This window comes from Alexandromys fortis, unplaced genomic scaffold (assembly GCF_014885135.2).
Source record: "Alexandromys fortis isolate MF-2015 unplaced genomic scaffold, M_Fortis_MF-2015_v1.1 scaffold_263, whole genome shotgun sequence".
Classification (NCBI taxonomy): domain Eukaryota; kingdom Metazoa; phylum Chordata; class Mammalia; order Rodentia; family Cricetidae; genus Alexandromys; species Alexandromys fortis.
In genome coordinates this window covers 1,344,207-1,366,731 of record NW_026068165.1, presented here as the reverse complement: position 1 = coordinate 1,366,731, position 22,525 = coordinate 1,344,207, and the positions used below count along the sequence as shown (strand labels likewise).

Sequence of the window (22,525 nt, the reverse complement as noted above, 5' to 3'; positions counted from 1 at the left end):
ATTTAAAAAGTATGAATTTAAAAAAAAAAAACAAGATTTTTTTCCTCAGGTACTTTGTTCCTTAACATAAGCTGTTAGCCAGTAGAATCTTAAATAGATTTTAAAAAGCAAGTATGTTCTGTGTTTAGAGTCTCATTCTTTTCCAGTATACGTGTGTGTGTGTGTGTGTGTGTGTGTGTGTGTGTGTGTGTGTGTGTAGGTACACATTATACAGCTGTGCGTCTTTTTAAAACTTTTTTTCTCATTACAGTTACTGAAGATGGAATAAAGCAGGAAGCTGAGTACTTGACGGAAGCAGTCACTTCGCCACCCTGTTCTGCCCCAGTCTCTGTAAAGAGAGAGTTAACTGGCTCCAACCCCTCTGCTTCTCCTGCCCGTGCCCGAGGCCGACCTCGAAAGTCTAAGCCGGGGTCTATGCAGCCTAGGCACCCTAAGTCCGCTATTGGAGAACATGATTCAGAACAATCCCAGACTCAAGTTCAGCCAGAATCTCAGCCCCATCCTCAGTCCCAGCCCCCACCAAATAATGGGTTCCTAGAGCCAGAAGGCTCCCCTCTGTCTCTGGGTCAGAGCCAGCATGACCTTAGCCAGTCTGCCTTCCTGTCTTGGCTGAGCCAGACTCAGAGCCACAGTTCCCTATTGAGCAGCTCAGTCCTCACGCCTGATAGCAGCCCAGGGAAATTAGACCCAGGTCCATCCCAGTCCTTGGAAGAACCTGACCCTGAGGAGGCAGAATCCTGCCCAGCTCCTCAAGGACCCTGGTTTAACTTCTCAGCCCAGATACCCTGTGATGCTGCCCCTACACCACCCCCTGCACTTTCTGAGGACCAGCCTACTCCCTCCCTCCATCTGCCTGCCGCCTCTAAGCCAGTAAGTAGCCAGAGCAATCTGTGTTATCTCACCCAGAACTCCCATGTCTGGCTGTGAGACTACAACCTGAAGCTAGGAAACCTGTAGACATAAAGTATCTTCATTCCTTCATGTTTTCTTTCTTTTTCTTTTTTTAAATATTTATTTATTAAGTATAGAGTATTCTGTCTGCGTGTATTCCTGCAGGCCAGAAGAGGGCACCAGATCTCATTACAGATGGTTGTGAGCCATCATGTGGTTGCTGGGAATTGAACTCAGGACCTTTGGAAGAGCAGGCAGTGCTCTTATCCTCTGAGCCATCTCTCAGCCCCCTCCTTCATGTTTTCTTATTTACAGATGATTACTTCCGGTGCTGCCAATCCTTGTTCTCCAGGGCAGTTCTCTTCCACCCACTTGCCTGGAAGGGGCTCTAAGAGGCCATCAGGAGACTCTGAAGAAATTCCACAGAGTCCCACAGGGCTGGGACAACCAAAACGAAGAGGGAGACCTCCTAGCAAGTTCTTCAAGCAAGTGGAGCAGCGTTACTTAAGCCAGCTGACAGCCCAGCCTATCCCCCCTGGTGAGCAAGCTTGGCTAGGATGGGGTAAACATGGAAGGTGATAGCAGTTTCCATTGTGGGCAGTGCAACTCATGTGGTTTCCACCCCCTGCCCATATACACAACCCTCTGTACACAGAGATGTGCTCTGGCTGGTGGTGGATCCGAGATCCTGAGACACTGGACATCATGCTGAAGGCACTACATCCCCGAGGCATCAGGGAGAAGGCGCTACACAAACATCTTAGCAAGCACAAGGACTTCTTGCAGGAAGTTTGCTTACAGCCCTTAACTGGTAAATACGAAGCCTTGACCTAGCCTGAGCTGGAGTAGCTGCTGTGCACAGGAGCTTGACAGCCCACTCCTCTGCTTTCTCTCTCTCTTCCCAGATCCCATCTTTGAACCTTGTCAGCTGCCTGCCTTGGAAGAAGGAATTATGAGCTGGTCCGCCAAAGAGAAGACTTATGAGACAGACCTGACTGTGCTTCAGTGGGTAGAGGAGCTAGAGCAGCGTGTTGTCCTGTCTGATCTGCAGATTCGGGTACACTGGGGTTGGCACTGGGTAGGGAGCTGTTTAGGGGAGGGTTTTGTTTTTGTTTGTTTAACTTTCTGTTTTGATTTTTGTGTTATGGATGTTTTGCTTGCATGTATGTCTGTATAATGCGTGTGTGGTGCCCTCAGACCAGAAGTATCAATAGCCTCTGGAGCTGGGCCTTACAGATAGTTCTGAGCCCCGTGTAGTGTGGGTGCTGGGAATTGAACCTGGGTACCCTGGAAGAGCAGCCTGTACTCCTAACTGCTGTGCCCTCTCTCTAGCCCTAGGTTCTGGTTTTTGAAACAAGGTCTCTATAGTTAGACTGGCCTGGGATTCAAGGCATTCTTCTGCCTTGGCCGTCCAGGTGCTGGGATTGCCAACATGAGCCACTACATCTAGCTGCGGGGAGGGTGTCAGGAAGAGCCCTTGGATGACATGATATGAAGTGTTTCCTTTTACAATGTGTTTTATTCCTCTTTCCCACTGGAAGGGCTGGACATGCCCTAGCCCAGATTCTATCCGAGAAGACTTGGCCTATTGTGAGCATCTCCCTGACTGTCAGGAGGACATCCCCTGGAGAGGACGGGGCAGGGAAGGGGCAGTACCTCAGCGGCAAAACACCAACCCTCTGGACCTTGCTGTGATGCGGCTGGCTGCTCTGGAACAGAATGTAGAGCGGCGTTATTTGCGGGAGCCCCTCTGGGCAGCCCATGAGGTGGTAGTGGAGAAGGCCCTGCTGAGCACACCCAATGGCGCCCCAGATGGCACCACTACTGAGATGTGAGTGACTCCTGCTGCCTGTCTCTTAGCCTGGGAGGGCAGAAGTCTTCTTGTTCCTCATCCTAGATTTCCCCATCCAGATCATATGAGATTACCCCTCGTGTTCGTGTCTGGCGGCAGACACTTGAGAGATGCCGTAGTGCAGCCCAGGTGTGCTTGTGCATGGGCCAGCTGGAACGCTCCATTGCATGGGAGAAATCTGTCAACAAAGTGGTAAGAGTCTGAAGATGCCTGGAGAACACTAGAGACAGCTTGGTAAGAGTGGGGTCGGCAAGGGGCAGAGGGTTAGGGATTCACTCTGCTTCCTTACAACTTTGGTCTAGACCTGCCTAGTCTGCCGGAAGGGTGACAATGATGAGTTCCTCCTGCTTTGTGATGGATGTGACCGTGGCTGCCACATTTATTGTCATCGGCCCAAGATGGAGGCTGTCCCAGAAGGAGACTGGTTCTGTACTGTCTGTTTGGCACAGGTAAGGTTCAACTGTTTGATTCCATTCTTAAGCAAGAGTCAGAGTCAGAAATTTTTTTTTTCAGCTTTTTGGTTTTTCAAGACAGAGTTTCTCTGTAGCTTTAGAGCGTGTCTTTGAACTAGCTCTTGTAGACCAGGCTGGCCTCGAACTCACAGAGATCCGCCTGCCTCTGCCTCCTGAGTGCTGGGATTAAAGGTGTGCACCACCAACATCCAGCACTTTTTTTTTTTTTTTTAACCGCTAGTCCCACAGATAATCCCCTATCCTCAGGCTACCCTAGAATGGGCCTCTGACAACAGTGTTTGGGTTGTGTCCTTCCTTCTTTGAAGAAATCACTTATATTCTTTAGCCTCAGTCATTTCCTCCATAAAATAGTAATAACCATTCTATTTACTGCCCCTCCCATTGATTACCTGAATGAGTTCACAGGCTGGCTGGCTGATGTGTGAGCATCTGAAGCCACAGTCACTCGGCAGGATTCTGAGGAACAGCACACTGCTGTTCTTACTGTATACGCCTATCCTCAGCAGGTACAGGAAGAATTCTCTCAGAGGCCTGGTTTTCCAAAACGAGGCCAGAAGCGGAAAAGTAGTTTCCCACTGAACTTACCGGAGGGTGACAGTCGCCGACGCCGAATGCTATCAAGAAGCCGAGAAAGCCCAGCAATGTCTCGGTGCCCAGAAGATGGACTGTCTCCCTCCAAGAGACGGAGGCTTTCGATGAGAAGCCACCACAGTGATCTCACATTTTGCGAGTGAGTTGATGCATTATAGGGATAGCTGGCTCTGTGTGTTCCAGAAGGGCTGGGAGGAGTCAGAGTGTGCTTCTTATACTAACAGGATCATCCTGATGGAGATGGAGTCCCATGACGCAGCCTGGCCTTTCCTGGAGCCTGTGAACCCTCGGTTGGTGAGTGGGTACCGGCGCATCATCAAGAACCCTATGGATTTTTCCACTATGCGAGAACGGCTGCTCCGAGGAGGGTAAGAAGATATTGTGTGCGCGTGCGCTCTCTTTTTTTCTTGTTCTCTTTTTCTCAGATCTTAATAGTTCACAACCCCATTTTCCCGTTGGCCCAGGTATACTAGTTCAGAGGAGTTTGCAGCTGATGCCCTTCTGGTTTTTGACAACTGCCAGACCTTCAACGAGGATGACTCTGAAGTGGGCAAGGCTGGGCACATCATGCGCCGCTTCTTCGAGAGCCGCTGGGAGGAATTTTATCAGGGAAAACAGGCCAATCTGTGAGGCAAGGAAGGTGGGGGCCACCTTGTGGTGTGTTTTCCAACCTTCCTAACAAGAACCTGCCATTCTCACCTGCTGACGGCTGCCCTGGGTGGACTCATCAAACAGTGCTGATGTTTGCCTCTGCCCTTGGCAGCACCACATCCTCTTGTCCCTAATCTCCTTTTATCCCTTCCTCCTATTGCTCCTCAAATAAGAGATGTAGAGATGAGGTCCTTTTGGACAGAAAGCCAAAAAAGCAAAAGAATTTTCCTGTTTTTTTTCCTTGATTAAAATGGAGAGGGGTAAAGAAGTCCCTTCCTCTTCCCGGCTTCCTCCCCTCCCTGTACATGCCCCAGCATCCTGGGGCTATTTAACAATAGCAATAGTTCTAGTGAATGTGTGAAACCGAGAAACACTCTGTACTGTGTGCGGACCCGCAGTGACGGCCAGTAAAGTGGACTTAACTCCCAAGTGTGTCGAGCCGGACACCGGGCCCTGAACATGCTGCTTCCATGTTCAGTCCCTTCCCTGCTTCTTGCTCTCTCTCACGTTTTCTTTTCTTTCCCTTCTCCTTATTTTTACAATTTTTGTCCCACCCAATAATGTAAAACTATCGTGTACGGGTTCTTCTTTCCCCTTTCCCCTTACACAGAAAACAAAAGTTCAGAGCTCCCTGTCTCTGTGCTCATCTTCCTGCCAGTAAGTAACCTCTAAAATGTTGGATCCTCCTCACACGCTGAGTTTCTAGTCTTTTCTGAAACTCTGTGACTGGGGAGAGGGCAGGTGGGTGCCCTGGGCCTTCCAGCCTCCTTCCCCGCTTCCCAAACCTCCCTCTTGGGAACTCCTCAGGGACAACTACTGCTGAGTCTGAGTGCTGCTCCGAGATGGAGGCCCTCAGAGAGAGGGGGAGAGGTGTGTGTGTGTGTGTGTGTGTGTGTGTGTGTGTGTGCGCGCGCGCGCGTGCGCACGCGCGCCTGCCCTTGCACACAGATGAGAGCTGTGATTGTGATCCTGTTTTGTGTAATGGGACCCATTTGTGTTTCCTTGACTATGTTTTATTTTCCCACCTTTGCCGTTCCATACCATCACTTTTTGTCTTTGGGAAAACACAGGAACTATTTTTCTGGGGACAAGGCTGTCCTCTGGTTATTTCTGTTCCAGCCTCTTCAAACTGTGCAATCTTTAGCAAGAACTCCCTCTCCTCTCAGTAGCTTTGAGTCTTGTGAGTTTCTGGGAGAGGGGTAGAACTGGATCTTTCCTAAACCATGAGTATCTGGGTTTAGTTGTGTTTTCCTTCCTTGCATCTACTTCATATCCCCAGCAGCGGCTCCTGGAGCACAGGATGGGTAGAGAGGAGAGATTCTGGTTCTGCCACTGCCCTGTGTATGACTAAGCCCAGGTTAAGCCCCCAACACTTGAGAGGAAAGCTGCTAACTCCGAGCTATAGCCATGGGCCTCTGGCCCCCTGCTTTCCTGCTCAGCAGAGCCCCTCCCATCAGAAATTACGGGTACTTGCACTGGGGAGGTGGCTGCTGGCTGGCCTAAGCAGAGAGCTGAGGCATCCAAGCAATGTTCCATTGGTGGGGGCGGGGGTGCCAGGTGAGGTGGAGTGTTTCTTGTACTCCAGCAGTACTGGGGGTGGGGCAGTGCAGGTTCCTGGGCAGCCCTTACTCCTTTTCACCCCGTCCTCATTCCACTCCCTATTGCCTATTTCTAAAGTCGCCTTTTCTGTCGAAAAACCTCAAAACTTAACTTTATTTGAGATTTTTTTTTTGCTTTTAAATAAGAGGTGGATTGAAGAATATTTGAATTGACTTTATATTATGCATAAATATTTATATTTTATCTAAATAACTGCGCCGTAACAAACTTTGTGTCAGATGTTTGGAACTGTTATAATTGGGGATAACTCCCCCCATAGCAAGTTTCCCTTGGCATAAAATATACTGGAGTCATTCATTATTGGAGGTGGAAGGGAGAGTGTGGCCTTCGTTGTCCGCTCTGTGCTCCTCTCCAGTTCCAGCTCTTTCCTCGGGACCAGGCACTCAGGCGGGGTGGAGGTCCTAGACTTGATCTGAAGAAATGGGGTAGGGCATGATCAAAGGGGCCATTCCTCCCTCTCCTTTCCTCGTCTCCACTGTCCCTGGAGCTCGGTGGATTTTCTCTATTGACAGAGTATTTGGTAGGGAAAGCAGGTTAAAAATAAAAAAAAAAAAAACCCTGCCCTTTGTGTCCCCTCCCCTATCTGGTAACAACAAGAAACCATCAACACCAAGTTTCCATGTTCCTTTTACAACAAAAGGGACTGACTTTTTATATAACCAAATGTGGTGTTTTAGTGACTTTTTGATAATGTACAGTTTTTTGTGAATTTAAATTTATTTCTTTCTATATTTTTAGGACCAATCTCATTTTTAATAAGGTTTAAAAAAGGAAAAAGTGTAGAGAAAAAAAAAAAAAACCTCGTTTTTGCCATGTGATGTTCCACAGGTGCGGCTGTAGAAAAGTGCTTGTCATTGAATAAAACCACATTTGATAGAGACTCAAGAACTTGACTCGTGTTTCACTCCTGAAGCAAGATTCCCTAAGTCAGAGTGAGTGTGGGGTGGGTCTGACTCCCAAGTTGACTTGTTTTCTGGGCAGAGCAGCCCCATCCAGTGTGGAGCAGACCCTGTGTACCATGATGGCAAGAGCAGGCAGATCACCAGTTTTCATGGATAAGACACCAAGACCGACTTTTGTGTTTTATTTTAAAAAAGAAAAAAGATTGAAGTTAGCGAAAGTAAAGCTCTTCCAAATTTCAGGGGAGGGATGTCAGAAGTGAGCCGAGGAGAGCGGGCGAGAGGTAGCACTGCAGACGGGAGGGTGTGAACTACAGGTCTCTGGGTAAAGGGGAAATGTACAAAATGTGTTTTAAGTATAAATTAAACTTCCTCTCCAGGGCGATAAGTGCACCCAGTAGAGTTGTCACCTGCCCCAGGGAGGGGCAGGAGCAGAGACGTCCATTCTGGTCCTCTCAGCTCTGTGGCAGCCTCCAGTCTATTCTCTTATTCTCCAAGGTCTTAAGTCTGCTCCAAAGCTGGTGTTCCTGGAGTAACTAGTAATTTGCCCAAGGTGGTCACTGCACAGCCTAGGCCCTGGCTCGTCATACAGGGACCGATCTGGAGCGCTCACGCTCACACTAGGGAAGGGAAGACAGTCCAGAAGGCAGTTTCGGCTCTTGAACTGAAGAGTTTGCTTTGTTTCAAAGACAGGGTGGTGAAGGGTTAGGAAGCAGGTGCTGTGCCTGAGCTGAACTGTGAGACTGAGGTAGTTGAGGAAGAACAGGAGTTGAACGAGCAGATGCCAGTCCGAGAGCCACAGTCACAAGGGTGATGAGGGCATTGATCTTTCTGGTCACTGCCACATGGAGACCACCTTCAGCAAGGGTCAGCATGGAGCAGAAGAGGCATCCAGGGGTTTTAGCTGCCGAGGAGAGGCTCTGCTGCAGCCTGTCAACTTCGGGACTTCTAATGTGTACAGGCACTTTGAAAGGTCAGGCTGCTCAGAAGTGGAGTGCTTGGTTCACAAAGGAACTGGGAAGAACCATGTGACAAGGCACAGATTTGATTTGCCTGTATAGACCAACTTGTTTATGAGACCGGTCCTGCTCTCTGAGTTCAGGTCTGGAAAAGGCTGGGGTAAGTTTGGACCTGACTCAACTGTATTGCTCTTGGCTAAGAAGGCTTCACCAGCCTTCAGTGAATGCAGTTCTGACACGGTGGGAGCATTTCTGGGAGGGAAGGACAGCAGGAACAACAAACTGCCCATCTTTATTACTGACAAGAGCTGTTCCCTCTTCAGAGGCACCTAACTTCACAGGCTGGGCAGTTCTTCAAATCCTTGGCTTAAAAACACTCAAGAATCTCTCCTCGTCATTGTCCCCACAGTGTCCTAAAGGCCAGTCCATCTACAGCCTGGCCCCCAAGCCTGGAGCCTGGTAAAGGATGACACCATCCTAGGACTCGAGTATATTCTAACTGGAAACAATTTGAGGGTGAGATGTAAAGACAAAGGTCTGACCTCCATGCCGGCAGGATTCAGGAAGCACTGGGTATGGTGTTGAGAGCCTTGGGTATTGTGGTGGGGTGCTTCCTGTGAAGCTGTGTCCTGTGGACCATCCCTCTACAGCCCACATCCTTCTTTCCTGTCCCCAGTCACTACTGAGTAGTGAGCCAACAAGAGAGGGTGGCAATCACTAAGCAGAATTACACAGTGCCAATAACCACTATAAAAAAAATTATAGGTTACCCTCATTTCCCATGCTTGTACCTGCTCAACCAGAAACACTGGAAGCTAAACAGTACTCACAGAGGAAAACCTCAGAAGGTAATTTAAAATTTTAAAACCATAAGCCGTTCAAGTTGCTTTTAGAGCTGCAGAAAAAGAAACAAGTTTTAAGAGGTAGTGACAGGGCAGTGGTGACAACAGGACCCTGGCCCTGGCTATCAGCAGAGCTTCCAAACAGTCCACTCAGTAGAGTTCTGGGCTTGGTTTGGTTTGGTTTTCCTTAAAGATCACTAACAAGAAAGCTACCTTCTTAGTGTTCTGTCACTGAGGGCTTTAACTGGATATAGCTGACCTTCCTGAGGTTGGAAGCACCAGTGGAAAAAATCTGGTAATTTTATTCTTTTTACTTAGGTTTACAGTGTTCTGCCTGCATGTATGATTGTAGGCCAGAAGAGGGCACCAAATCACACGTGACCTATGGAAGTGTAGCCAGTGCTCCCAACCTCTGAGCCATCTCTAGCCCATACTATGCTCACCACTGCCATGAGCCCTTTATTCCTAGAATGCACTGAAGTACAATCAGACCAGGATTCCCAGTTCTGCAGTGTGTACAGCTGCTGCGCCTGTAAGCCAGTGCCTTTCCACCACCACGGTCAACCCTTCCTTCCCTACACAAGCCTCTGAACACACTTCGCTCTCCATTACTTTGATTGTCTAGGAGGTAAACCTGGATTTGACAGTTAAAAGACACACATTTCAAGGTCTCTCCTGCGGTAAGGAGCTGATGTATTGCCTTTTCCTACCCTAGCACCCTGTTGTCCCTCCACAAGAAGGAAAATGATTTCTGGTGTTCTGGTTCCCTGGGGGAAGGGGTCCAAACACTCCAGGGCTGGGCAGGGTACTGCACAAATAGCTTGGTCCTTTATCAGGCACGCCCAGCACAGTGAACAGTTCTCACCTTTAGCCCTTCAGACTGCATTTGGCTTACACATGTGAGCGAGCCCTGCTGAGACAGCTCCTGCTGAATTTCTAAGCTTTAAAGACTGTTGAGTACACCCATGTGCAGCTGCCACTCCTGATGAACATTACAAGGCTCTGTCCAGGGCTGGGCTGGGGATTTAGCCACTCCAGAAGGAAGGGAAATACTGTCAAAGATAGACACGGCAACAACCTCATAGGGGCGGAAGTTGCACATGGGGGAAGGATATTTAGAGGGACTGAGCAAGGCCACAAGCAGCAGGGATGGGACTGTGAGACCTGGGATAGAATGAAGACCCTCCAGGAGGCAGAGCAGGCATTCCTGAAGCTGGGCGCCAGTCAGACCCATGTCTGTCGTAGTCATCATCCTTTTGGAACTTGCCACCAAATTTGGTTGTCACGTGTCTGCTTCCCAAAGTCAAAACTCCAATCTCTTTTTCAGAGCAGAGGGAAAGCCACCTCCACTGTCCTTTTTCCAGTCCCACATGAAATTTAAGGCAAATTCATAAAATTAAAAACTGTAAAAAGGCAAAGCACGCAAGGCTCAGCTGAACGGAAAAGAGGAAAAGAACAATCTGGACAAGAAGTTAAAAAAGGAAACAACAGCAGCCAGGCATAGTGGTGCACTCAGGAGAAGGAGTGGGTAGGATCCCTGTGAGTTCAAGGCCGGCCTGCCAGGGCTACACAGAGACCCTGTGAACTGAGAGCTTTGCAAAACAAAAACTTTTAGGTCCACATATTTAAAACACATGACACCTCAGAAATAGTCCATAACTAAACTTGGCAAGCAGGGCTCCTTCATCGATTTTCCAGCACTTTCTTTTTAAAGAAATCATTTGACAAGCCTTCCTAAGTAATTCCAACATACCCCAACCTCTGTGAAGATGGGAGGCAGCCGGTGTAAGTTGTTTCATCTTGGATGTAGCACATACGAAGAGCGACATGGTTCCCTAGGCTCCATCAACAGGAAAATAGCCCAAGGCAGGCATGCAGTCTTCTTTTCTCAGGCCCGGGCCTAGGAGGAAATGATGGCCACGTTTAGTGCTCAGTGTGGTCTACAGATTGCCTGTAACCTGGAGTCTGGGAGCATCTCCTGAGATGCATTTCTGTTTAACAAAGATGTGGGCTCTTGCCTAAAGGGGGCAGAAGGTGGAGAGGGTGTGGAGGGGACATGACGAGACCCAGCAGCCATCTCCCAGCTCAGCGTAACAGCATGCCCCCAGCTTACAGCTCTTACCTCATTACTTGCTGAACTGGAAAGGAAAGACCCCATGGTCTGTGGGTGTCTCCACTGCGACTTGACTCTGCTGACCACTGCTCTCCTGTATCACAGCCAAGGAAAGTTACTGATGCATTCCTACGCTCACCTCCCACACTGATGCATTCCTACGCTCACCTCCCACTGAAGAAGCCTCACTAATACAGCCAAAGCTGAGTGGCATCCTCAACTCACTCCCCAAATGCAAGTGTGCTCACAGCATCAAGCTGGAGAAAGAAGGTGAAGTGGTGCTACTTTGGGAAATATATAAACAACTGCTAATTTTCAGAGCATTAAGCAACTCAAGCCAGCCCTTTCCTCCCTATACTCCTCACACCCCCCTAGTGAGGACCAGAATCAGCAATGCTGTGAGAGAAAGTGCTTGCTCAGGACAGAAGTCTGCCTCACTCAAAGCAATGCTCCTACCTCGACAGAAACATTGGAGGAAGGCACAGGGGGGTACTGGGGGATGTAAGCTCCTTGCATAGCAGCGGCCGTTGGCATGAACTGGAATGAAAAGGAACATGGTTCTCAGACACTCGGGACCTCTGAAAAGCAGAGATTCCTTTAGTGGTGTGTGGGCTTCTCACGATGGTCCCGATGGTGTTCGAGGACATTGGCCTGAAGACAGGCCTGCTTGCTTTCCCAGCTGCTCCATCCCTTCCTTTTAGTATTCTGATGAATTGTAGGAAATGTGCACTGGTTCCTGAGCAAATGCACAAATGTTTAGAACTTCTGGGAGGCACCTAGAAGTAGGGAGTAGGGCAGAATGGCTATATTCACAGCTTGTCCTTGAACTTTTAAATATCTTCCTCAGCCTACTGGTGCGGGGATTAAAGGCATTTACCCCAGGCCTGAGTGCGCCTTCACTGACTGAAAGCACAGTTCCATCCTTTGGAAGGACTGGCGCCAGCATTTCACGGGCAGCCTTACTCTGGAGGAGTGATCTTAGAGACAACCCTTTACCGTGCCCAGGCTGCTGAGTGACAGGTGACTCAATTGTTGGGTAAGAGGTCCCATCATGGAGGCATGCTGGAGAGAAAGAGGGTGGTCCATCCCTGGTGTAAGAACTGAGCCCTAGAGGAGGCAACAAAGGAAATGGTTAGGCAGCAACCTCCCGCAAAGACATCTTAAGCAGCGGCTGATGACAAGCAGGGCCATTTTTTTTTTTTTTTTTTTTTTTTTTTTTTTTTTGGACAGTGTCTCTATGTAGCCCTGGCTATCCTGGAACTCTATGTAGATCAGGCTGGCCTTGAACTCACAAAGTTCTGCTCCTCTCCTCTGCCTCCCAAGTACTGGGATTAAAGGCTTGGGTGAGCGGAAGGAGATGGCACAGGAACTAGAGAATCATCTGCTACCATTTTCAAGGCCTCGAAATTAAATTCTGGGACAGAAGCAGCACCCTGACCTTCAGTCTGCAGAGACCTTTGTCTAAGAACTCACAGAACGAGCATCACAATGCTCTAAGTCAGAACTCACACCCACAGATCCCGTCATCACAGCCCTTTTCTTTTCTTTACATCAAATCATCTCTGGCTTCTGCCCACTTCTGAACACTCACTGAAGGCTGCATGAGGTACGACTGGTGTTGCATCCAGGATGGGTTAGGAACTTGTAGAGGAGATGTCTGGGTCACTCTCTGATATAAGCAAAAACAAAAACATTAACTGCCTAGATTCAGTGCCTAAGAAGTTCAGCAAAGCCCCCACCAACTGACATGTGACATGTTCCTTCAGAACACAAACAAGCTGCTTTTTTTCCAGGATATGGATATAGTGATACTTTATTTGTTTTTTTTTTTTTTTTTTTTTTTTTTTTTTTTNTTTTTTTTTTTTTTTTTTTTTTTTTTTTTTTTTGAGACAGGGTTTCTCTGTAGCTTTGGAGCCTGTTCTGGAACTAGCTCTTGTAGACCACGCTGGCCTCTAACTCACAAAAATCCGCCTGCCCCTGCCTCCCGAGTGCTGGGATTAAAGGCATGCACCACCACTGCCCGGGTTCATTTGTATTTTAATACATAAAGCTTGTCTGAAGCTCAGAGAGAAAAGCAGCCGCACTGGTCAGCCTTATAGACCAGGTAGTGGTGACACACACCTTTAATCCCAGCAATTAGACTAATTCGCCATAGAAACTGGGCAGTAATGGTGCACATCTTTAATCCTAGCACTAGAGAAGAATATAAAATTGGAGTAGACAGCTCTCAGTCTCTGTGACTCTGAGAATCTCTGTGAGTTTGAAGTCAGCCTGGTCTACAGAGCTAGTTCCAGCCCAGGCTCCAAAGCTATAGAGAAACCCTGTCTTGAAATACCCTCCCACCCCACCAAAAAAAGAGAAAAGAACAAACTGTTTTTAAATATTAGGAACTTATAATCAGACAAAACAAGTTAAAAGTAAGCAAAGGGCTGGGTGATCCCAGCACTCAGGAGACAGAGAGAGGTGGATCTCTGAGTTGGAGGCCAGCCTGGCCTATGGAGCAAGTTCCAGGACAGCCAGGGCCACACAGAGAAGGGTGGTGCACTAGCTCATCAGGATACGGTGTTTGCCACCAGATCTGAAGTCCTGAATTAGATCCCTAGAAGCCCAAGGTGGAGGGAGAGAACCTGCCACACGTTGTCTTCTGACCTACACAAACACGTAGAATGAGAATAAATATTTTTCAAAAAGGTATTGAGGGATGGGAGACGGCTCAGCAGTTCAGAGCACCTATTTTTCTTCCAGAGGACCCTAGTTTGATTCCTAGCACCCACATTGTGGCTCACAGGCATCTGTTTCAGGGAATCCAACACCTGACCTCAGGCACACATGAAATATACATATGTACATACATGGAAGCAAACACACACTAAAGTAAAAGGACTTAAAAACGTGTTGAGAGAGTGACAATGTATGTTGAATATGGCTATATTTATAGAGGAAGCTTCTGCCAATGCCTGTGTATCTGTTTTCATCCACGAGAGTGTCCGTCGTAGGGTGCGAAGCTGCCTTTACTTGTGGGGCAGTAAAAACAGAAAGAGGATGGCTTTTCCTTTGAGGCAGGGTCTCTTTTATGGAGACCAGGCTGTCCTGGAGACCAGGCTAGCCTATGTCCTGTATAGAACAGGCTGGCCTCGCAAGTGCTGGGATTCAAGGTGTGCAACACCATGCCGAGCTCATGAGGATGCCTCTAAAAGTGTTTATATACATACACATTGTATGTATGAGCGGATACACATGTAGGGATACATGCTATTTATATACACACATACTTCACACGTTATGCTCTTACATAACATTTTTTATGTGTACAATATAGAAAAGCTTCCTATTTCTTGACTTAAACAATAAGGGGCAAACACGCCTTACCTGATAGGAGGACACAGGAGATGGGAGATATGGGGAGAGCGCTGACTGAGCGAGCATCCTGCTGTGGGCAATGCTGTATGGTGCTGGGTAGAACCTGTGGGAAAGGCTTTGCTCAGGGAGGAAGCCCCCTCCATCCACTACCTGCTCTTTGAGAATCAAAATGAAACACCCGAGTGCCTGGACACGTGTCTGGACATTTTCAGGTGACTGACACATCCTTACCCATTCTGAAGAGCTGTGGTGGGGTCATAGGTCAAGGCCATACCACCCTATAAGAAAGAACACAGGGTTCTTACTTTGAGCCCAGAGTACCCACAAGTCCCACTACAGGGTTTTGGAACTCTGCAGGTTGCAAATCTGCACAGAAGAGTGAGGAACCAACCAGCAGCCCGTAGCTACAGACTGCTCTTGAGAGCCGCCTAAGTGCACAGAAACCAAGCTGAGGCCACTGCCACCCCACGTGAATGCCTTCAGGGTTTGTGTTTCCTCAGAGGTCTGTCTACCATGTCTCCGTTCCTTGGCCAGGCCCGTCCATTTTGCACAAATTTTCCTTGGTTCTGGCGTTTCTTTGGCCCGCCATCAGCAAATTTGCAGAGCAGGGGGTCAGATGGTGCTGGCAAGAGAACAAAGCAGACAGGTGCTGGACCGTCACACTTGTCACGCTCCTCCTTGGCCCCAGCCTGAGTCCCAGAGGACTCACCTGCCACGCCAGGGGGCGTCTTGATATACTTCCCGTTAAAGTGGGTGATGACGGCTTCACACTTCTCTGTGGACTCCATCCTAAGAAGCATATGAGAGGTGAGGCTCTCCCTGTGCGGGGTACACACGTGTTCCACACACTCAGTCCCTAGTCCCATGCATACTCCAGAAGCTTTATGTGGTACACACATGGAGTTCCTGTCACACGTGTTCATCTCAGGCAGCTGCGTTTCGTTTTTTTTTTGTTTGTTTGTTTGTTTTTAAGACAGAGTGTGTGTATGCTCCTGGCTGGCCTCGAATGCTCTAAGGATGACTTTGATCCTCCGCTGCTCCTGCCTCAGTGCTGCAGTTGCAGAAATGCTCCACCATGCCCGACTTTTATGCAGTACTAAAGACAGAGCCAGGGGCGATGCGGCTGCAACAAGCAAACACTTTACTGACTGGGTGCGTCCCTGCCCTTTACTGTACAGTTCCTAAGAGGGCTGATAAGGGGGTTCAGGGGGAAAGGTGCCTTCCAGCAGGCCCAGCGACTTGAGTTCCATCTCTGGAACCCACATGATGTTAGGAGAGAGCCAACTCCGATGTTAGGAGAGAGCCAACTCCTGATGGCTGTCCTCTGACCTCAACACATGCTGTACACACAAACGTGCACGTATGTACACACGAAACAAATTTAAAATTGTTTGCAAGGGGCTGGAGAGATGGCTCAGTGGTTAAGAGCATTGCCTGCTCTTCCAAAGGTCCTGAGTTCAATTCCCGGCAACCACATGGTGGCTCACAACCATCTGTAATAAGGTCTGGTGCCCTCTTCTGGCCTGTAGGCATACACACAGATAGAATATTGTATACATAACAAATAAATATTTTAAAAATAAATAAAATAAAATTGTTTGCAAGTGGCTACTGAACCATTAAAAGAAAAAATTCCTCACCGGGCAGTGGTGGCATGCTTGCCTTGACTGTGGGCATGAGTGGACTAGCTGGGTTCTCACCCTGACTTTCCCGAGATGAACGACAACCAAGAACCATGAGCGGAAATAAACGTCTTTCCTAAGTTGTCTTTCGTCGGGGGATTTTATCACAGCAACAAAGACGAACTGGGACATGCTGTCACAAAATGAAAAGTCAGCCGGGCAGTGGTGGCGCACGCCTTTAATCCCAGCACTCGGGAGGCAGAGGCAGGCGGATCTCTGTGAGTTCGAGACCAGCCTGGTCTACAGAGCTAGTTCCAAGACAGGCTCCAAAGCCACAGAGAAACCCTGTCTCGAAAACAAAACAAAAAAAAGTCAAAAGGACAGAGATGTAGCTCAGTGGCATACTGTGTGCCTAGCATGATAGAAGTCTGGGGTTTTAGCCCTACTGCAAAGAAAACAAACAGGCACAGGGGTGAGGAGATCTGCCTTCAGTCCCCAGCACATGCAGAGAGGCCAGATGTGATGCTGACACCCACATACTGGTGCAAGCATGCCTCATCCTAACCCTCCAAAAAGTCCACCCCAAACTGTTTGACCGTGTAATGACTTGACGTGTTGACTATTTCTTTTGGCATGGAGGAGGAGGTGCTATGCTAACTAAGGGCACTATGAGCTAAGAGCATCTGCCCTCGAGGACATGTGAGCTCAGCATAGTGGCCCAAATCTGTAGTTCCAGTATTTAGGAGGCTGAGGCAAGAAAATCTCAAGTTCAAAGCCAGACTGGGCTTCACAGCAAGACCATATCATGTTTCAGCTTTTTTAAAAAATCAAATAAAAATTAAAAAAAATAAAAGAAAATGTGTTTCAAACCACATTTTGATGGATCCAAGCCCAGTGAATTTTCATTTTGTCATACTGGGAATTGCCATGAGGTGGCGCTACTCAGTTTGGGTTTATTAAATTTTTCTAACCAAAACCTCTATTAGTTACCAAAAAAGCGGGGGGAGGTGGAAGAATGTTTTGTTCTTTAAGCTAGGTCTCATGTTGTCTAAGGGCTTCCTATCCTCCTGCCTCTCTCTCCCAAATGTTAGGGTTACAGGGTGGCTACCATACCCAGTTCACGTCAGTCTCAGAATCACTAAGGGAGTATTCATGAGCAGGCAAGAGGCTGAAACACAAAGGCTCAGACCATTTAGCACAGTATTTTCTGAGCTAAAAACAAGTATCAGCCAGGCAGTGGTGATGCACACCTTTAATCCCAGCACTTGGGAGGCAGAGACAAGTGGATCTCTGTGAGTTCGAGGCCAGCCTGGTCTACAGAGTGAGTTCCATAACAGTCAGAGCTACACAGAGAAACCCTGTCTTGAAAAAACAAACAACAATAACAAAAACAACTCCCCCCCACAAGTATCAGAATCTCATTTCAAGTGAAACTCGCTTGTTTGACTTTTAATATCTTATGTATTTATTTGGGGAGCCTCACTGTCACCCTGGCTGGCCTTGAACCCCAAGTGACTCCACCCCAGCTACAGCTCAGACCGTGTTCAGCTTCCACTGTTGTTTCCGAGACAGGCTCTTAATAAAATCAACTCTGAACTTTCTAAGTAGCCCAGGTCAGCCTCGGAATTGTGACTTTCTTGCTCTGGCCTTCCAAGCCTAAGGGTGGGTATACACGACACCCAAACAGTTTTTGTTTTTATCTTGAAGACAGGGTCTCCTGACCCTGAACTTTTCCAGAGCAGCCAGCGCTCCTCTAAGCTGTCTCTCCAGTCCGCCCTTGAGCTTTTGATCCTCCAGCCTTCACATTTTAAGTGCCCAGATGACAAGGAAGCACATCACCGCATACCCATCTTATTCCGTGTTGGAGGTCAAACTAGGGCTTCATGCATACCAGTCAAGCGCTCTATCAACTGAGCAACATGGCCAGTCTGTCTCAAGCAGGGTTGAGACCTAGGTAGCCCTGGCCAGCTTAATCCTCCCTATTCTATCAGATACACGGGCTCTGAACCTGGGGGGCATGTGAGCAGGGATTGGAGGACCTGGGGGGGTGTAAGCAGGGGATGGAGGGCTTGGGGGGGTCTGTGATCAGGGATCAGAGGACTTGGGGGATGTGTGAGCAGGGGATGGGGTGCTTGGGGGTGTGTGAGCAGGGGATGGGGTGCTTGGGTAGCATGTGGAGCAGGGGATTGGAGGACCTGGGGGACGTGTGAGCAGAGGACGGGGGGGGGGGGCTTGGGGGGCATCTGAGCAGGGGATCCGAGGACCTGGGGGGTGTGAGCAGGAGGTTGGAGGACCTGGGGGGGGGGCGTTTAAGCAGGGGATCGGAGGACTTGAGGGAGTCCTTCTTCCTTCCACATGAATCTGGAGGTCAAACTCAGGTCGGCAGGTTTGTCAGCACTAAGCACCTTTACCTTGCCAGCACCCAAACAAAATCTTAAATTAAATAAAAGCAAATCTGACAAAGAAGCAAAAAAAATTAAATGGAAAAAAGAAAGCATATTTAACAAGTGGTGCTGGCATAACTGAATTTCAACATGTAGAAGAATGAAAATAGACCCATATCTACTGCCATGCAAAAAACTCAAGTCCAAATGGATCAAAGACCTCAACATAAAGCCAGCCACACTGAACCTTATAGAAAGTGGGACGTCCACTTGAATGCATTGGCACAGGGAACCACTTCCTAAATAGAACCCCAGCAGCACAGACACTGAGACAAACAATTAATAAATAGGACCTCCTGAAACTGAAAAGCTTCTGTAAAGCAAAGGACACGGTCAACAAAACAAAACGACAGCCTACAGAATGGGAAAAGATCTTCACTAACCCCACATCAGACAAAGGTCTGATCTCCAAAATATACAAAGAACTCAAGAAATTGTTCACCAAAAGAACACATAATCCAATAAAAAAAAAATGGAGTACAGACCTAAACAGAGAACTCTCAACAGAGGAATCTAAAATGGCTGAAAGACACTTAAGGAAATGCTCAACATCCTTAGTCATCAGAGAAATGCAAATCAAAACAACTCTGAGATTCCATCTAACACCTGTAAGAATGGCCAAGATCAAAAACACTGATGACAACTTATGCTGGAGAGGTTGTGGGGAAAAGGGAACACTCCTGCATTGCTGGTGGGAATGCAAGCTGGTACAACCCCTTTGGATGTCAGTGTGGTGATTTCTCAGAAAATTAGGAAACAGCCTTCCTCAAGACCCAGTGATACCACTTTTGGGTATATATCCAAAGGATGCTCATTCGTGCCACAAGGACATGTGCTCAACTATGTTCATAGCAGCTTTGTTTGTCATAGACAGAACCTGGGAACAACCTAAATGCCCCTCGACCAAAGAATGGATAAGGAAAATGTGGTACATTTACACAATGGGGTACTACACAGCAGAAAAAAATAATGACAGCTTGAATTTTGCAGGAAAATGGATGGAGCTAGAAAACATTATATTGAGTGAGGTAACCCAGACACAGACAATTATCATATGTACTCACTCATAGGTGGTTTTAAAACATAAAGCAAAGAAAGCCAGCCTAAAAACCACAATCCCAGAGAATCTAGACAACAATGTGGACACTAAGAGAGACTTACATAGAGCTAATCTACATGGGAAGTAGAAAATAGAAAAAGACAAGATCTCCTGAGTAAATTGGGAGCCTGGGGACCTTGGGGGAGGATTGAAGGGAGGAGGGGAGGGGAGCAGAGAAAAATGTAGAGCTCAATAAAAATCAGTTTTAAAAAAAAAGCAAATCGGGGGTGGAGAGATGGCTCAGTGGTTAAGAGCATTGCCTGCTCTTCCAAAGGTCCTGAGTTCAATTCCCAGCAACTACATGGTGGCTCACAACCATCTGTAGTGAGGTCTGGTGCCCTCTTCTGGTCTGCAGATATAACACACAGACAGACTATTGTATACATAATAAATAAATAAATAATTTTTTTTTTTTAAAAAAAAAGCAAATCATTTTCTAGGTAGGCTAGGATCAGCTGAAGCTCCATGACACAGGAGCCCAGAAGCAGGCAGCCTAGAGAACAGGAGCCGCTAAGGCTCAGAAATGTTCTCCATCACGGTGGTTGGCCAAGGCAGCAGCTGCTCTGCGATGCACACACATCTTCCTAAAGATCTAAGAAGTGGAGCAATCCTTCCTCCCACCCCATCCTACTGACATGAGGATGAAGTCTCTGCACTGTGGTTCATTCTCCTTTAGTAGGAAGTGGTAGGGGAAGCACAGGAGCAGACAGCTGTACAGTGGGGTGGGGCACACAGGGTGGGGCACGCCTGGAATCCCAGCAACTGGGAGGCAGGGGCACCCATTCAAGCTACATGCTACACACACACACACACACACACATGCACGGTTCACTACCAAGTTTAAACAGTTTTATTACATTTCATGTATTTATTGTGTGTGCGCACACCACAGCACGTGGAGGTCAGAGGACAACTTGCTAGCGTCCTTTCTCTCCTACTGGGTGGGTTCTGGGGATCAAACGCAGGTCATCAGGCTTGGTGTGAAGTGCCTTGTCCACCTTCCTGGTTCTTAGCAGGTATTTTTTGACCATTATTTTGGTCCATGTAAGGGGGAAGGGCACTGTGTGTGTATGTGCCTGTGTGTCTGCTTGTGTGTACCTGTGCATGTGTGTGTATGTTGTTTCCTAAGTTATTTCTCTTTTTTAAAAAAATTTATTTATTTATTATGTATACAATGTTCTGTACTGTGTGTATGCCTGCAGGCCAGAAGAGGGCACCAGATCTCATTACAGATGGTTGTGAGCCACCATGTGGTTGCTGGGAATTGAACTCAGGACCTCTGGAAGAGCAGGCAATGCTTTTAACCTCTGAGCCATCTCTCCAGCCCCTAAGTTATTTCTCTTTAGTCACCCTTAAAAACATCTAAAAAAGTCTCTTACCTTGCAAAGCCAACTCCCCTGCTGGTCCCACTAGTGTCTCGAAGGATTCGGGTGGAAATCACCTGACCAAACGGCTTCAGCATCCCCTCCAGTTCCTGCTCATCCATCGACAGAGGGAGGTTTGAGATATATAGATTTGTAGGGTCTTGCTCCTGTTGCTATGAACATGAAAAGTGAAAATTGAGACTCACATCTTTATCCCCATCCCACCCTCAGGAGCCAGCGGTGATGGTGCACTCAGGAGGCAGAGGCAGGTGGATCTCTGAGTTTGAGGCCAGCCTGGTCTACAGAGTGAGTTCCAGGACAGATAGGACCACACAGAGAAATCCTGTCTCAAGAAACAAAAAATAAATAACATTTGAGAAAAGAAACATTAAGGGGGTTCCAAGTAAAGAGAATCTTAACTGCTTATAATATCCAATCCTATCATCACGTACCATCTATCTAGCCCAGGAAGAAAAATTACAGTATTTACTATGTCTACTACTGCACAATCACTAATACAAGCCACCAACCATGTAGGTGTCTCTATGAGATCCAGGCAGAGCAAAGGCTCCTCTTGCCCAGCATCCTGACCAGAGGTTACAGATTCCCTGGGACTGGGACCACCTTGCCAACTCCATAGTTCTGAGTAATCTCTCCCCCTTCCTTCTTAGCAGGCTTGTCTGAGTGGGAATACGTGCCTACTCCTGGGTGGAAGGGAGGCAGGAAGGGGAGGAGGAAACAGAGAAAGAGCCAGGCGCACTGCTCTGCTCAGTGCTTTACTTGGGGCCCTAAAGAGTCCAGTATCAAGGCTAAGGTGAGAGGCTACGCTCGGGGAGGGGCCGGCCTAGAAGTTGCTGAGCCGCCAAGGATGAACTTGAACTCCTGATCCTTCTGTCTCCCTCTCCAAGCTCTGTGATCACAGACATGTTACATGGCGCCTGTCCCCAGAGCTGTTTTCAAGACTGTAATCATGCTGCCTTAGTCAATAGTTCCCAGCAACCTTAATCTCACTTCCAACTTCTCCTTCCTTCCTTCGTTTTTTCTTTTAAATGTATTTATTTTGACGTTACATCTGTGGATGTTTTGCTTGCAGGTATGTCTGTGTACCATGTGTATGCAGTGTTCATGGAGACCTGAAGAAGGCATTGGATCCCCTGGAACTGGAGTTAGGATGGTTTTAAGGTACCAGGTGGGTAGTGGGACCTGAACCCAGGTCCTGTGTAAAAGCAATCGGTTCTCCTCTCTCCAGCCTGCCTGCCTCCTCCCTTCTTCCTTCCATCTTTCCTTTCTTCTTTCTTTTGAGACTAGTTCTCAGTCTACGTTAGGCTGTCCTGGGACTCTCAGCAATTCTTCTTTGCCTCCCAAGTGCTGGGATCACAGGCCTGAGCCATCACACCAGACTTCATTTTCCTTTAACCATTAGAGAAAAGAACAGCTGTCTTGGGGCTGGAGAGATGACTCAGCGGTTAAGAGCACTGGCTGCTCTTCCAGAGGTCCTGGGTTCGATTCCCTGCCCCCGCATGGGGACACACAACTGTCTGTAACTCCAGTTCCCTTACCAGCTCCTTCACAGTATCTCACAGATATTCACAGTATCTGAGACACCTCAGCAAGGCAAGGGACTGTCCTCCCTTGAGGAAGGGTACCACAAAGGCTTCTAGCTTTCTAGGGACGGACATGGTAAAAAAAAGAGCATACAAAATTCTCAGCTCCAGGGAGCTCTACCCAAGAGACACAGTTCTCTT

The 22,525-nt window shown here is 47.9% G+C and overlaps 2 protein-coding genes across 7 annotated transcripts in view; one reads left to right on the top strand and one right to left on the bottom strand.

Moving 5' to 3' along the window:
- Baz2a (bromodomain adjacent to zinc finger domain 2A) overlaps window positions 1–6,958 on the top strand; it is a 37,491-nt gene extending 30,533 nt beyond the window's left edge. The window contains exons 17-26 of the mRNA XM_050128141.1: window positions 251–870; window positions 1,207–1,429; window positions 1,547–1,702; window positions 1,797–1,948; window positions 2,433–2,722; window positions 2,803–2,935; window positions 3,046–3,192; window positions 3,720–3,946; window positions 4,032–4,175; window positions 4,272–6,958. Of these exons, the coding sequence (XP_049984098.1) occupies window positions 251–870; window positions 1,207–1,429; window positions 1,547–1,702; window positions 1,797–1,948; window positions 2,433–2,722; window positions 2,803–2,935; window positions 3,046–3,192; window positions 3,720–3,946; window positions 4,032–4,175; window positions 4,272–4,437 (2,258 nt within the window). The 3' untranslated portion in view covers window positions 4,438–6,958. The remainder of the gene's footprint in view (window positions 1–250; window positions 871–1,206; window positions 1,430–1,546; window positions 1,703–1,796; window positions 1,949–2,432; window positions 2,723–2,802; window positions 2,936–3,045; window positions 3,193–3,719; window positions 3,947–4,031; window positions 4,176–4,271) is intronic.
- A 189-nt stretch (window positions 6,959–7,147) lies between these two features.
- The window catches only part of Rbms2 (RNA binding motif single stranded interacting protein 2), a 67,899-nt gene continuing 52,521 nt past the window's right edge, over window positions 7,148–22,525 (bottom strand). For 3 of the 6 annotated variants that reach the window (XM_050128126.1, XM_050128124.1, XM_050128121.1), the window contains 10 exons: window positions 20,796–20,953; window positions 14,961–15,040; window positions 14,764–14,873; window positions 14,483–14,529; window positions 14,261–14,354; window positions 12,483–12,560; window positions 11,888–11,998; window positions 11,348–11,428; window positions 10,901–10,985; window positions 7,148–10,678 (listed from right to left, as the gene is read on the bottom strand). In XM_050128126.1, the coding sequence (XP_049984083.1) occupies window positions 10,905–10,985; window positions 11,348–11,428; window positions 11,888–11,998; window positions 12,483–12,560; window positions 14,261–14,354; window positions 14,483–14,529; window positions 14,764–14,873; window positions 14,961–15,040; window positions 20,796–20,953 (840 nt within the window). In that variant the 3' untranslated portion in view covers window positions 7,148–10,678; window positions 10,901–10,904. The remainder of the gene's footprint in view (window positions 10,679–10,900; window positions 10,986–11,347; window positions 11,429–11,887; window positions 11,999–12,482; window positions 12,561–14,260; window positions 14,355–14,482; window positions 14,530–14,763; window positions 14,874–14,960; window positions 15,041–20,795; window positions 20,954–22,525) is intronic. The other 3 variants (XM_050128122.1, XM_050128123.1, XM_050128127.1) reach the window with 3 other exon arrangements.